This window comes from Ursus arctos, unplaced genomic scaffold (genome assembly GCF_023065955.2).
Source record: "Ursus arctos isolate Adak ecotype North America unplaced genomic scaffold, UrsArc2.0 scaffold_2, whole genome shotgun sequence".
Classification (NCBI taxonomy): domain Eukaryota; kingdom Metazoa; phylum Chordata; class Mammalia; order Carnivora; family Ursidae; genus Ursus; species Ursus arctos.
In genome coordinates this window covers 21,810,473-21,825,569 of record NW_026622874.1, presented here as the reverse complement: position 1 = coordinate 21,825,569, position 15,097 = coordinate 21,810,473, and the positions used below count along the sequence as shown (strand labels likewise).

General features: G+C 39.6%; 1 protein-coding gene across 5 annotated transcripts in view; it reads left to right on the top strand.

Annotated features, from left to right (window-relative positions):
- The first annotated feature begins 2,973 nt into the window (after positions 1-2,973).
- The window catches only part of RNF2 (ring finger protein 2), a 46,500-nt gene continuing 34,376 nt past the window's right edge, over positions 2,974-15,097 (top strand). The window contains exons 1-2 of one of the 5 annotated variants that reach the window (XM_044387874.3): positions 2,974-3,244; positions 5,710-5,853. In XM_044387874.3, the coding sequence (XP_044243809.1) occupies positions 5,817-5,853 (37 nt within the window). In that variant the 5' untranslated portion in view covers positions 2,974-3,244; positions 5,710-5,816. Of the gene's footprint in view, positions 3,245-5,709; positions 5,854-7,029; positions 7,401-10,192; positions 10,334-15,097 lie in introns of those variants that run through there. The other 4 variants (XM_057314947.1, XM_026509219.4, XM_057314946.1 and 1 more) reach the window with 4 other exon arrangements.

The window sequence follows — 15,097 nt, the reverse complement described above, 5'->3', positions numbered from 1 at the left end:
AAAAGGAATATATGTTGGATATGTCAAATCACTAGACAGACTGACATTGATTTAATATACCACTCAAACAAAGGGGAAGAAAATGGAAAGTCCATTCTGTTTACATGATAGTCAACTCTTAACAAGTATGGAGAGTTTACTTTTGAAAGCATAACTTCCAGTGTTATGGAATAAAACTTCTTGGGAGTTTTTTCATAATATATAGGAGCTCACTGGTGGGGTCAGGGTGGGTCATGTTAGTACTGTTCACCAATATCCCCACTTCTCCTGACTTGGTTCAAGGACTCAGTCTCTTTGCAGATGGGGGAGGCTATGTAACGTTTTGGCCAATGAAATTCGATCAGTAATGTGTTTTTTTCCCCCAATCTAAGGCTATGAAAAGTTCATGGGGATTCTTTAGTCTCTTCCTCTGCCACAGAGACTCAGTTGCTGTGATCTAGGTGAGATAGCTACAAAATGGTGGCCCCTCTGTCAATCTGGTTCCTGGAGTGACCGGAACAGAGGGAGTCTGATCCACATGAAGCATGAAGCATGAACAGGCAATTACTTCTGTTGTGATAAGATTTTATTACTATACCATAACAAAACCTTTCCTGATTAATATAGTCAGGGGAGGCCCATAGCACTCTCAAAGCCAAGTTTTTGAGTAAGAGATAAAATAGATAATATGAGTTCCATTAATTTGACAGTAGTGTCTTTCATATTAAGGATGCTAGCCTGAGGTCTAGCTTTTTAATCACATTTAATCCAGATATCCCATAAGTTTTCCATTTTCCCACTAATTCTCCTGTGAATCTTTTTTAAGTACTATATTTAACTTTTATCCATAAAGTTCTTGTGCTTTCTACAAATGATCACTTTTCGCCACATCAATTGAATTTCTTAATCTAACCACACATCATTATCTTCACAGGCATAACTGGAGCAAAGTGTTCTGAATTATGAACACCCTTAATTGAACTACACATGTAGTTGTCATGAATAAAGAAGGGATGGTTCTGCAACTGCATTATCTCTAGAAAGTGGACCTTTATAGGAAGGGAGAAGAAGAAGCATGCCTTGATTATAGTTCTTCCTTGACTTATGACAAGGCTACGTCCTGATAAACTGGCGGAGGTTGAAAATATTGTAGGTCAAAATCCATTTAACACACCTAACTTACTGAACATCATAGCCTACCTTAAATGTGCTCAGAATACTTACATTAGCTACAGTTGGGCAAAATCATCTCACACAAAGCTTATTTTATAATCAAGTGTCGAATACCTCCTATAATTGAATACTGTACTGAAAGTGAAAAACAGAATGGTTGTATATGGTTACAAAGTGGTTGTAAGTGTATCAGTTGTTTACCGACCTGATCAAATGGCTGACTGGAAGTTGTGGCTCACTGCTGCTGCCCAGCATCCCTAGAGTATCCTACCACATATAGCTGGCCCAGGAAAAGATCAAAATTCAAATGTGAAGTACGGTTTCTACTGAATAGTACCACTTTCAACCACTGTTAAGTTGAAAAGTCATACATGGAATTTTAAGTTGGGGACCATCTGTATTTTGACTTTTTTTTTTTCATACCGGAGATAGAGCTTAACCTTGAAGGGCTTGTAGAGTCTGAGAATTGCCATTTCTTTCTTTCTTTTCTCTTTCTTTTTTAAGTAGGAGGCTCCACGCCCAATGTGGGGCTGGAACTCACCACCCGAGTTCAGGAGTTGGATGCTCTACCCACTGAGCCAGCCAGGCTACCAAGAATTGTCATTTTTTATTTAAAGCCATAGATACCAGGCAAAAGTTTTCAACTCACTGAAAAAGAATAATGCTTTGCTTGTTTACTTTAATGGATTGTTAGGTAGGATACATAATGTGTTGTCTTTAATATTTTAACATGTCCTCTTTCTTTCTACCCATCCAAAAACTATCTGCCACAGTACTGCTCAAATCCTAGCTCCTTAGGAAATCTTCCTTCCACACACCAGCTGGAATTGATCCTTTTCTTTTCCAGAAATCCTATGTAAATTCATGCCATTTATTTGGCATTGCTTGAAGAGTTTTAGAAAGTTCAAAAGCTGGAAAAGACCTAAGAATCATCCAACACAATCCTCTCATTTTGCAAATGAGGAAAATTAAGTCCAGAGAGGTTATGCAATTTACTTAAGTCACACGGTTAGAGACACACTGGAGACTACAAACCTAGTTTCATAGGGTGGCCTTTTTATGTCACAAATGCCTTCATATTTACTGTCTGATTTTGTTGGTTATCTTTTCAAGAGAACAGGACATCTCACCAATAGTATACCTTGAGGTCAGGGAACTCTTTCGCTTGTTACTTCTTCAGTTTATCGCTTAATTTATACGCATTTTACACAATTTTTTGGTAGACTGGTTGTGTTTTGGGTAACGATTACATCTATTTAATCTATTACTTCTTACGTTCTCAAGTTCAGAAGATAATATTGGAAGGGGCCAAGAAGGTAGGAAAAAAATAGCAAGGTATAATGGTAAGAGCTGATGAAAACAATCGGAATACTTACAGACGTCGAACAATATGCTTCTAGAACAGAAGGTCATTTTCCCTGGAATAATTAGATCTTGTAGGTTCACTCTGCCAGGATGGTAAGTGTGTGTTTGTTGAACGGGGAGGCAGGGGGCCGAAGTTCAGGTGAAGTTCTAGAGCTGAATGCCTAGTGACGATGTCTACCGGCTGGGGTGGGTGTCAGAACAGGAGGCAGTCACGGAGGTAAGAACTCTGAGCCCAAACCCCAACAGCCGGCCAAGGAGGTGTAATGGGTGGGCCGAGGCAGGGGCAGAGGAGCTCAAACAGCCAGAGAGATTGGAGCGAGGCGGCGCCGTCGACATCCGGGCGTTGCCCGGGGGCTGCGTCGACCCCGCAGAGGGCGCCTGGGGGCGGGGCCGGCCGGCCCCGGGAGGGGCGGCTCGCGCCCTCCAGCCCAGCACGCGGCGGCGCCCCCTCCCCTCGCGCCGCGGGCCTCTCCGCGCCGTGCACGTCCCCGTCCCGCGCCTCCGCCCCCTCGCTCGCTCGCTCCTTCCCGCCCTCCCCGCAGCGCCGGCCGAGCCGGCTTCCCCTCAGTCTCTCATGAATATTGAGCGGCCCCTGTTGTATTTCCCGAGCTCCATTGCGGAAGCCGAGGCTCGCCATATTGTGCGGCGGCGCCGGCGGCCGCGGCGGCTTGTACCTGCGTCTTGGTCTGGCCGCGGCCAGCGGAGTCCCGGGCTGGGGCAGGAGCCGGTGAGTGGGGCGGGCGGGGAGGAGAACGGCGCGGGAACTGCGGGCCGGGACGCGCGTCGGCCTGCAGGCGGCTGACGGCAGCCCGGGGGCCGGGGGTGTGTTCCCCGCGGGGGTGTGAGGGGAGATGGCGCCGCCGCCCCCGGCCGCTCTCGGGGCGGGGATGGCGGGGGAGGCAGCTTCTCATTGTTCCCGTCTTTTCGAGGGTCTGGGCGGAGGTGGTGGGTCCGGCTTGCAGAGGACCCAGTGGGCGAAGCTCAGGGATTGAAGTCCTTCCTTCGTTGGGAACCCCTCGCTGTCCGCTCTTCAGCGCGGAGGCCGGGGCCGCGCTGCGGCCCCCTCGCCTCCCGGGGCGGGGGCTCCAGCGTCTCTGCGGCCCCTCTCCGAGGCCAGCGGCGGGGAATGCGGGGTTTTTCCTTTGGGCTTCCCCCTCGCTACCCGGGGGTATGTGTCTGCACCGTGGATGTGGGGTAGGGGCGCTTTGTGCAGAATGCCCCCTTTCCCCCCGCGATGCTGGAGTCTGGGTTCACGTGTGGAGGCGTTACTCGGCGCCGGGGTTTCTTGCGGGCTGCGGGGAGACCCCTCCTGGTTAAAACATTCCTGGAGTGCCGCCTGCCTGCCCGCGAGTATCTGTTGCTGCTTTCTAAAACCGCGAGGTTGCCCCGGAGGAGTCGTGGGGGGAGGGGGTGTCTTGGTTTGTTTCTGATGGAAGCTTCGCGTTTTGAACCCTGTCGTTGACGCTGAGATCTTTGGTACTGGGTGTCGCCAGGGAGCCCTGGCCCTGGTTGTCGAGATATTTCCCTCCTATAGAAGTAGCCTCCTTGCTCCCAGAGATACTGTTAGTAAAAATTGGTCTTTGAAACTTCGAGGTTCATTCCTATTATCTGCCCACTAAGACCATTATGGTCTTATCCTCTTCAAGCCTTTTTGGGTATATACTGCATGGCTGTCAGAAAGTTTGAGAGAATGTGTGCCTTTAAGGGGTAAAGTGATTTGAAAATGTTAGGTTTCCTTGAGGTGTGTGAAGAAATTTGTTTGCTGTGAAAAGGATAGGTTTGCATTTAGTGTTTTGGTAATACGCTTTACTTTTAAAAATTAAAAAAAAATTGAGACGTGGCTTTGATGTTTTAGACCGAGAATTATGTTTAAAACTCACGTCTGAGTGATTTGCATTACATAATCTACTTTTGGTGAGTTCCAAGACGATAAGCTGGAATACTTAGTGTAATTGGTAGATAATCTACTTTCCCCACTTGCATTGGGGTATAGTTGTTGAATTTTTTAATAACTTAGATTGGTGTCAGATCAGGCTTCTTACAGTGAATATTTGACCCTTTGATTTACAAAGAATTTAAATGGCAGCAATAAGACTTTTGGTGATTCCTTTTTTCCCCTGAAATTTCTACTTGTCACGATCAACAGGTATCTTTTAAAATCTTGATTGTACATTTAACCTGTTTAAAGTAACAATGGGTAGTTACATAAGACTCAATTTTCCAGAGATAGCACAGCAAATATGGCCCCTTACTTTTTCTGAGGATTTGAGTTATTTCCTTCAGGTACCCTTGTGCAATCCACTTTTGAGGTTAATTATAGTAGGTGTGAGAGTGAAATGGAGAATTTATGAAGGAAAACTGCCTGAGTAGGCTAGTCTGAGTATTTTAAAAACATGTTGGTGGTCCTCAAATGTGCTACCCAAAAAATTTCAAATTAGAGCCACTAATATTGTAGAAAATACAGACATTCAAAATACTGAGGCATTCTGAGAATTTTGAATTTTTCTCTGCTTGTATTGAGCACTCAGACAGCTAGTTCCTAGGTTTGTGGTTAGAAGTACTGTATAGAGCAGGTCTGCAAATATCTTAGGAATTTCATTTTTGTGTTATTGACGTAAGTGTGTAGTGTCAGGTGTTTCTCTAATTTGATTTATTAATGATTTGTGTTTTTATTATGTGGTCTTTGGAGTAAAGGTGATTTATGTCTAATGAATAATATATAACCAGATGGTTTAGTGACAGTTTCATTTCTATACATTAGCAAAGAAGTATAATTCCTTCCAGCAAGAGAAGTGACTTAACATTAAAATGCACTTTATTAAAAGTTATGGACACATTTTTAGTATGACTTAAAGCACCTCATAATTTTGTAGCAACTCATTTATTAAATCTGGAGAAACTAAACAGTGCATCACAGTTTGCCATTTTTAAAAAGGAAAAATACTGTGGGATTATGCACATTCTGCCCACATACAGATCTACACTTGATTAATTAGTGTTGTTTATTACACATGGTGTGAAGATCTTGTCATTAGATACCAGTTAATTTCCTCATTTTTTTCCATTTCTCTAAAATCTTAGTTATCATAGTAATTTATTGAACGTTTATTTGCATTTAACTGAGTAGATCCCTGTATAATTTGGGGGTACAAAGGTACAATGACATCTGCCCTGTCCATTCCTTCTCTGTAGGTCAAGATACCCTGTTCATCACCCCTCATCCCTAGGTTTCTACCTAATGTGTCAGATGGATCCTTAGGTGTTTCTTGTTGTAAGGAACACAGTTTGGTTGATTTTACATGGACATACTGACTGTGGTAATAGGACTCTTGGCACGTAAGTAGAAGATGATGTTACTATGTCTAGATCTATAGCAGGAGCTAAGTAATGAGTCCCTGGTTTTATAGATGTAGATGGTAAGGGGAGTAGGTGGCCCACTATCTAGTTTTATGCTATTTGGAGGAACTCCAGTGGAATTGGCCATGGATTTTCAAATTTAAAATTCTTTTCACTTCTGTTTTGCCTTATAGATGTTACAGGCAGTTGAAGTGGACTAGTATGTCTGGGCCTAGTGATACTCGTGTTGGAAGCTCAGCTATGTACATTACTAAAAATTCCAAGAAAGATTCCTATTGCTTGAATTTGCTTTCTCCCATTTCATTTAGAAATGGATTAACAATATGTTTGCTGCTTCTCTGTATCTTCCATTTTGTCATAATTAAATAAGTTTGTTAAGTACAATAACGAAAAATTATTTTTGTAGCTAACCTCAGATTAAATTGTCTAATGAGGATATTTTATTAAGTAACGGACCATATGAAAACTATCAAAGCATTTTGGTTATTTATTTTCAACAGATGTGTTGATCATAGACTCTCCTGCAAGGGGGATTTCTTTTTGTTTCTATGCTATAGAGTGGAGTTGTATTTTATGAAGAGGTTAGATTCTAAAGTTGATGCATATGGAGCTCCTAGGTGGTTCAGATGGTTAAGCGTCTGCCTTTGGCTCAGGTCAAGAGCCCAGGGACCTGGGATCAAGCCCCGCATGGGGCTCCCTGCTAGGCGGGGAGCCTGCTGCTGCTCCCTCCTTCTATTGCTCCCCCTGCTTGTGCTCTCTGGCTCTCTCTGTCAAATAAATAAATCTTAAAAAAAAAAAAAAAGTTGATGCATAAAATGGAAGTCACACGTGGTTAAAAAAAAAAAAGATGCTTGAAAATCCCTTAGGAAGGAGGACAATATGCCAGTAAGTTCAGCTTAGCTGTAGTTGGAACAGATTAGTGTTCAACAAAAGAAACAGCATTCTGTTGCATTTAGGGGCCATGTTGAACAATAGCAAGAAAAAAAGTATTTTTTTATTTTTAAAAATATTTACTTTGTAAAGTAAACTCTGTGCCCAGTGTGGGGCTCAAACTCATGTCCCCAAGATCAAGACTCTCATGCTCCACCGACTGAGCCAGCCAGATGCCCCCCCCCCCCCCGCCCCGCAAATGTATTTGAATATAAGAGTCACATTCAGCAAGGTCAGGCTTAACATGAGGAGAGGCTTGTGGGAGCTGAGACCTTTAGGAGCAAGCAAATAAGCTTTACCATCTCACATTTTCTCTAGGGTATGTGCTCTAGTAAAAGGAGGTGGTTGTGTGTGCTTGGAATACCCTGCACTATTTAAATATTTCTCATTTCCTTTCTTTTTTTCTTTCTAAGTTGGATAGTTTAAAACACAGAAGTCAAATGATTTTTATGGTGTAACTCAACAGTTTTTTTTAAGACTTTATTTTTAAGCGATCTCTATACTCAACATGGGGCTTGAACTCACATCTCGAGATCAAGAGCTGCATGCTCCACCAGCTGAGCCAGCCAGGCACCCCTCAACAGACAAATTTAAAGGTATCCTTTATAAAGTAGATTTTATCTATAGGAATAATTCCAGATTTTCTTTTACTTTTCTCTTCAGTGAAGCAGCAAGATCTCTCAAAGGAGAGCTGTTGGACAGTGTATTCGTCCTAGTAGAGAAAATAGTAACTTGAGTAAGAATTTCAACAGAGAGATAGGGAGTTCGTTAGATGGTTGTAAGAGCAAAAAGAGAATATTACAGTATGATCGACCTAAGAGCTCAGAAAAGAGATTCCATTGGCCTGGTTCTGAACCTTTGAGCATATCATTGCTCAGCTGCTGATCAGGTTCTGGAAGTACCCAAAAGAACCCAGAGAAGCTGGAGACTGAAACCTGTTGTTCCTGCCAGGATGAGGGGCTGCAATTACTGCTGCCAGGAACTGGAAGGAAGTCCTTTCACCCTTCTTTTTGCTTTCCAGTTTTCCTTTTACTACTTCCACTGTCAAAGCCTAACAGGGAGAGCTGGCAGAAGAGTCAATGAAATACAGTTGTGTAGTCTCAGCCCCAGCACCAAAGAGCAGAATCTGGAATGGTGGTTTTGGAGTTGAGAGACAATGTGTAAATGATCTGCATAAAATAGTGTGGGTTAAAGTACAATAATTTAAATAGGGAATCTTGTCCTTACCTTGCCTGTTCAAAAACCATGTGTTGATTATCTTGCCTGTTCAAAAAACTTGTGTTGATTATCTTCTGTGTGCCAGACCCTGTGCGAGGGATTAGGGATAGAAAATGAGTTGTACAAAGTCTCTGTCCTTGAGGAATTTACAGTTTACGTGGGGATGACAAATAAGCCATGTTACAGTGTGTTAAATGCAATAACAGATGAGTGATGTGCTTTGAGAACCCAAAGGACATTGCAACCTACTTGCCTCTTCTCTGCCTTGCTAAACTTAATGACTATTTTTATTTTGTATCTTGATCAGATCTAACTTCATACTCTTGTGTTCAGCTCAACTTCTATGAAAGCTCTTTATCTGAGATGCCTCAATTTTGTTATGTAATCATAGTTCTTATTAAGCATTTCTCTATGCCTTATTGTTTTAGATTGTAAAGGCCATCACTTTCTCTGCACTTTTAGGCTAGCCTAGTACTGTGAACATATAAAATGTTCAAGAAATACTTATTTTTGCAGTAGATAATGGGAATTAAAATGTTAATTGCTTTTGCAGACATTTTTTCTTCCTTTCAAGGTCATTAGAAAATACTTTGAGTATTGTTTGATTTTACAGATGTGGGAATTGAAAGATTAAAATAATCAGTTAACTGAAACTGTATAGTACCAGCAGTTGATTTAGAAATACAACTTTGGATTTTTTATTCCAGAGCCAGCAATTTTGGCAGGGATTCATTTAATGGCTAAATAAAATCCTCTTCTACACCTCTTATTTTATAGCCTAATGTTCTAAAGTCTCACAGTTACTTCTGGTGGAAAGAAAAGAAAGAAGCTCCTCATTTTATTTCCTAAAAATAAAAATATCATACAGTTTCTTTTTACATTGTTCTTTTTAATTATCCATTTTTTGTCTCCTTTTTTTTCCTATTCCATGTGTTACTTACCACTACCTCTATTAGCTATTATAAAATGTGCAAATCTGTAGTATTTAATTTTGACTTTTTAGAATAGTGTTCTGTTTGTTTCCACTACCATACACACACTATTAACTTAAACCAACTTAAAACCAACTGATTCTTCACTTTTAAAAAGATGTATGCCTCCATGCCAGTAATTGCATTAAACCCTCACTATTTACACTATTTGCTATATAGAGTCCAATTCAGTCTGGGACTGCTGTCTTGGAATCCAGCCAAATGTTTTATAGAAGGCTTTACTATATTACAGAAGGGGCAGTGTTGTGTGTATAGTGGAAAGAGCTTCAGAATTGAAGGCAGGAGTCTTGGTTTCTAGGTCTGGTTTCACTACAAGCAAGATTATTGGCCTTTCTGTTTTCTATTAAAAAAAAAATACCACCCTCGCTCACCTCACAGGCTATTTGTAAAGACGTAAGAGGTAGTGTAGGTAAAACGTTTTGTAAACAGCAAAGCACATTGTAAATATATGGAGTGTAGGTGAAGAAAGTCTCTTGGATGGATTAATGGATTACTGTGCCTACTTCAAGGGAGTGCCTACTTCAGATTTTCATATTTCAAAGTTGTTAGGGTGGAATGGAGTGTGGGAGGAGTTGTGGATGTCCTGTAATCCTTTTCCCACGTCTGGTTTGTAGTATAGTATTCTCTCCCCCTTAAATAATTATATTTTAAAATTGACATGTCTTACTAATTTCTTTACACCAGGGTCAAATATCTTGCTTCTGTCATTAGACAATAATATCCCAAACTTTACTTACACATTAGGAGCAAAACTACCACTTTGTAGATTGTTTAAATGACGAGGGCCTGGGGGAGTAGGGGAAATGATGGTATTACTGTTTTGACTGGAAACTACCTATTGTGGTTTTGTTTTACTTATTTGTTATTTTAAGATATCAATTACAGAAAATATCTGCTTTTCACAATACACTTAGCAAAATTAGAAATTATATCTGTTGTTTACTTTTAATGAACTTATCCTCTTATCTTTGATCTTAAAATTTTTAATTGGCCTATTTGTGAAGAAAACCTGCCTCATTGAATTAGTGGAAAGATGCTTTTTTCTAGCTTTTTTATTTTTTATGAGGTTCTGTCCTCCAGGAATGTTTTCTCACGTGGTTATAAAGTAATGAAATATGATAAAGACTCTTGAATATTCCATAGTCGAGTATTGTCTAAAATATTAAGACTCAGTTTCTCTGTCCTTAATGTTATTACAGTTGATTATGTTTGTATTTAAATTTAGGTCTCATTTCCAGTTTGGGTTAACCAGTGATAACTTACCAGTGTAGCCTCCTGAAATACTTTTTTTCCCAGAAGTCTCCATAACTTTTGAAAAGGTAATATTACAAATGTGTAATATAGATAACATGATTATCAATGCCAATTTAATTTATCCTGAAACCTGTTGGATAATCTGTTGCAATAATTGTTTTAGGAAAATTAAGAAGACAGTATTTGTGTGCCAGTGAGGAAAAAAGTGTCACACAGTAACCTGGCTGTTTTTCATTTCTTTTCTTTATTTTTTTTTTTTTAAGATTTTATTTGTTTACTTATTTGAATGAGAGAGCACGTGCGTGCGCGGAGCCACACAAGTACATGTGAGCGTGTGGGGAGGAGCAGAGGGTGAGAGAATCTCTAGCGGACCCTGGGCTAAGCGTGGAGCCTCAGGAATCTGAGATCTTGACCTGAGCCGAAATCTAGTCAGATGACTAAACAACCCCCACCCCCACGTGCTTCATGTTATACATTTCTTAAATGGATTGTTTTTAGTTTTAATCCATATGTTCGGTATATTGCTTGGTCCTTTCAAAAATAACTTAGGAGCTGATGGGAAAATCGATACATTATTAAATTGTCTTTTTATTAAATATAATTTCAGTTGTCACTTTAATTTTTTAAGTGTATTTTTTGGGAAATTTTAAGAAGTAGAAAGAAAAAAACCCATGTTTTCAGTATTCAGTTTTAATTCCTCCTCCTAGATTTTGATGTATTTCCTTTTGGAAGTACATTTATTTTGTTTTTGTTTTGTTTTAACTATTTTATATTATAGAGCTGAATTTATGTGTGTATTTTAATTCTTTTGATAACACATTTTCTTTTTTCTTTTTTTTAAAAACATTTTATTTATTTATTTGACAGAGAGAGAGACAGCCAGCGAGAGAGGGAACACAAGCAGGGGGAGTGGGAGAGGAAGAAGCAGGCTCCTAGCGGAGAAGCCTGATGTGGGGCTCAATCCCAGAACACTGGGATCACGCCCTGAGCCGAAGGCAGACTGCACCACCCAGGCGCCCCTCACAAACATTTTCTATGCCATAACCAGTCTGGTAACATTTTTGACAGTGGCATAATACTTCAAATGGATGTTAACAGTTGTTGGATCCTGGGGTTCCTTTTAGCATTGTGTTTATGTTGGTGGTAGGGAGGTCCAGAATTCATTGTGACATCCAGATGGAAGTAATTAACAAGCAATACCCTTTGTCTCCATAAATTTGCAAGAATCAATCTGTAATCCTTGACAATAGCTTGTTGCAGTATAGCTGATGAAAACTGAGAAGGATTTAGAGAAGATAGTCTGTGGTTTTACTGTTCATTAGGTTTTGGAATTCTTTTTTGGAGCAAGTGTTCTTGGGCCTTCAGTTCTGGACTCTCTTAAGGCACCATTATTCTGAGATTTAGGTCATGTGTTCTTTTGTGTGGTATTTCCTCCCCGCCCTCCCAGGTGAGAATTCTTAACTTCTTTCAGATTCTCAATGGGGGTGTGGATTCAAAAGTTAAAAGCCATGGACTTACAGGTTTTTGTTAAAAAGTAGAGGTAGAGGGAAAGCTGTATGAAAAGTGCCTGCAAACACTATCTTGTATTGAATTAATGTCAGTTTTCTTTTCTGTTCATTGTTTAATAATATAGAATCAGTTTTGCTTAGGAGAGAATGATTTCACTACTTTAGTTACTTGAGTCTTTTTTCTTTCTTACCTTTTTTTTTTAAAGATTTTATTTTTAGGAATCTCCCCATGAAGTGTGGGGCTTGAACTCAGAACCCTGAAACCAGTACGTTACATGCTCCACAGACTAAGCCAGCCAGGCACCCCACGTTTTTATTATAGTATTACATGGTTTTCTCTTTTTAACATTATATGAACTCCCATTAAGATTACCAAAGTCTAGGGGCGCCTGGGTGGCCTAGTCGTTAAGCGTCTGCCTTCGCCTCAGTGTTCTGGGATGGATCCCCGCTTCAGGCTCCCTGCTCAGCGGGAAACCTGCTTCTCCCTCTCCCACTCCCCCTGCTTGTGTTCCCTCTCTCGCTGCCTCTCTCTGTGGCAAATAAATAAAATCTTAAAAAAAAAAAAGAGATTACCAAAGTCTGGTTGCTAGTAAGTAGCTTTTAAAAAATAATTTGATATATACACATTTATATATATATATATATTTTCATTGCTAATAAGGAACTCTGCCTTAATGGACATAAAATACATACATCTATACATCACTTAAAACATGTTTATTTTATAAAGAGGTTAAATCTGTATATTGACTAACTCAAAACCATGTTGATTTCCAGTATTTATGAGCTGTGCCAAATTTTTGCTGTTTTCATGAACAAAAAGATTATGCTAATCTTTAGATTTATCAGAGCTGTAAAACTTCTATCCTCAGAGTTTCTGATTTCTTTTTCATGCTTCTAAGGTCCTGGCCTTTGAAACCTCAGGAACTGCTTTTTTCAGTTTAAAAATTTTTTTGATGCAAGTTGCAGAAACCAAGAGATGAAGTCCAGAACAGAAGAAAGATTAAATCCATTTATCTTTTGGAATTATTTCAAGAACCCAGAATGAGTCTCCTGAATCCCAGTCTGGCTGCTACTATTGAATATGTATAGGGATATAATAGTTTTTCTTTTCCTGCAAGAGAAAATCTACCCTGTGTGACAAAGGGACACCAGAGACACATTCTTCAATTCTCTATTCTTTTGTTGTCTTAAAACTGTTAAAAGTCTGTGCCATTTTGGGAGTTGAAAAATAGAAACTCCCTCCACAAACTCCTAACACCTATGTGTTAACTTCTAGAACCTAACTTTTACATAGCTGTAATTGTAGCACAGATGCACATCAGTGGCCTCTGCCATCATTTTACTTTTGCAAGTATTACTAGTCATTGCATATCATATTAATAATTGTTATATTTAATGATTGAGGAAATTTCCTGATGTTGGTGTTGCAAATGTCTCCTTGCCGATGGTGATATTATTATTATTGTAGTTGTACCAGTAGTCTTTGGTATGGTGGTTAAGGGCTTGGCCTTCTTAGTCAAACAGACTTATATTTGAGTTTTGCCTTTGACGCTTATTTTTGTGAGACCTTTAAGCAGGTTGCTTATTTATTTATTTACACTTTGGCTCAATTTCCTTATTTCTTAGATGAGGAAAATAATAGTACCTACTTCATAGGGTTGTTAGGATTAAGCAAAATTTCAGAGAAAGTGGTAAACCTTCTAAATGTTACATATGATTAATAACATTATTTTCTAGGACTGGGATTACTGGGTAAAAGAATACAGATATTTTTGTATTTCTGGAAATGAATTGCCTCGCCACTTTCTTAAAGTGTTATTCCATTATTCCAGCTACTGTTATAAGAGAATGTGGTGGCATCAGCCTTCAGCTTTCTTTCTTATCTTCCTTAATCTAATCCTATTCTTTTGTCATACCACAAATTTAATTTTTCAACAGATATGCCTTTGCCAGAAGTGTAGACCCTGTTGCTGTTTTTTTTTTTTTTCAGTGACATAAAGGAGTGTTGCTGTGATTTCCTATGCTGTTATTTTCCAAAGCTAATGTGTGTGTTCATCAGCACTTCTGCTTCTGGCAGGAGCCTACAGTTTATGGACATTTCTCTTCCCAGGAAGGATAACAACCTTGCTATACCACTATTCAAAAGTTAGCTTTTATTCTGGCATATGAGGCTTTGGACTAAAACTCAATAGTTATTAGACTTTTTAGCTTTGTCATTAATGATAAGCTTACGTAAATTTTTAAGCTTTGCTTTATGCCTGAGTTGTGTTTGACATCTCCCCTCAAAAATAGAGGTACTGATCTGTCTTTGCCATTAAATCTGCAGATGTTTTTGGGGGGCCAATCGTGTGCTGATGACACAGAGCAACAGGCTACAGCCCAGTAGTAAGCTGGTAACTGCTGCCACATTAATGTGCTCCCTTGTTTAGTTTCCTTTGATCTGGGGAGAGATGTGAAATGAAGTTGGTAGCCTCCCTTGTTCTACTTTGGAGCTCAAGATTTTTTTTTTTCCTCAGGAAATTATCAATGTCTTTTGTGTCTCTTAGTCTTAGGGTACTGGGAGAATTAAAAGTAGTCCCTTTCAAAGAATGTGGTTAGTTTGTGGTATAGAGTTGGTGTGTGTTCAGGGCTGAGAACCTAGATTATGCCAAAGTCTGAGATCTAAATTACTACTGAGTCAGTGGTTTGGCAGTAGGTCACTAGATTTAAGTAATCGGATGAAGCAGTAGACTGGAAACCCCTTAGGGAAGCAGAGGTTGAGACATCCTTCGAAGAGTTACAAAATCTAGACTGGCAGATGAGAACCGGGAGGTAAAGTAACAGTGTAGGGAATGTCTTGACAGAGGGACAGTTAAGAATTCAGGAAATCAACAAAAATGGAAGGTTCTGACCAAATGAGGCAAAAAATAAAAAACAGCACCTCAAGAGAAAAAAAAATCCCCCAGATGTATAGCCTCTAGTACCTAAGGACACTAGTTAAAAGGAAAATAAATAGCTAGTTCATTATTTAAAATATGTATGCAAATAAGCCAGATGAATGTGGAGAAGTATGATATCAGCTATTTTCTTTAGTGCAGATAACCTTGGCTTTAACTTGGAATCCTAAATGTGTGAACAGTATGTCTCTTTTGACCTGCTTTGAAAAGAAAAGATTGGAGGAAAACTGATTGATTGTTTGAAGTATTCGAGTTGAAAGAAGTTGCTAAAGGTAGCATACCTTTTTAGCTTAAGAGGACAGGACTCCAAGCACTGTACTGTTAAGGACATTTTTAAGCAAGTTTTTTAAATATAAGTTAAGAGGGCTCTTGATGCTACTTT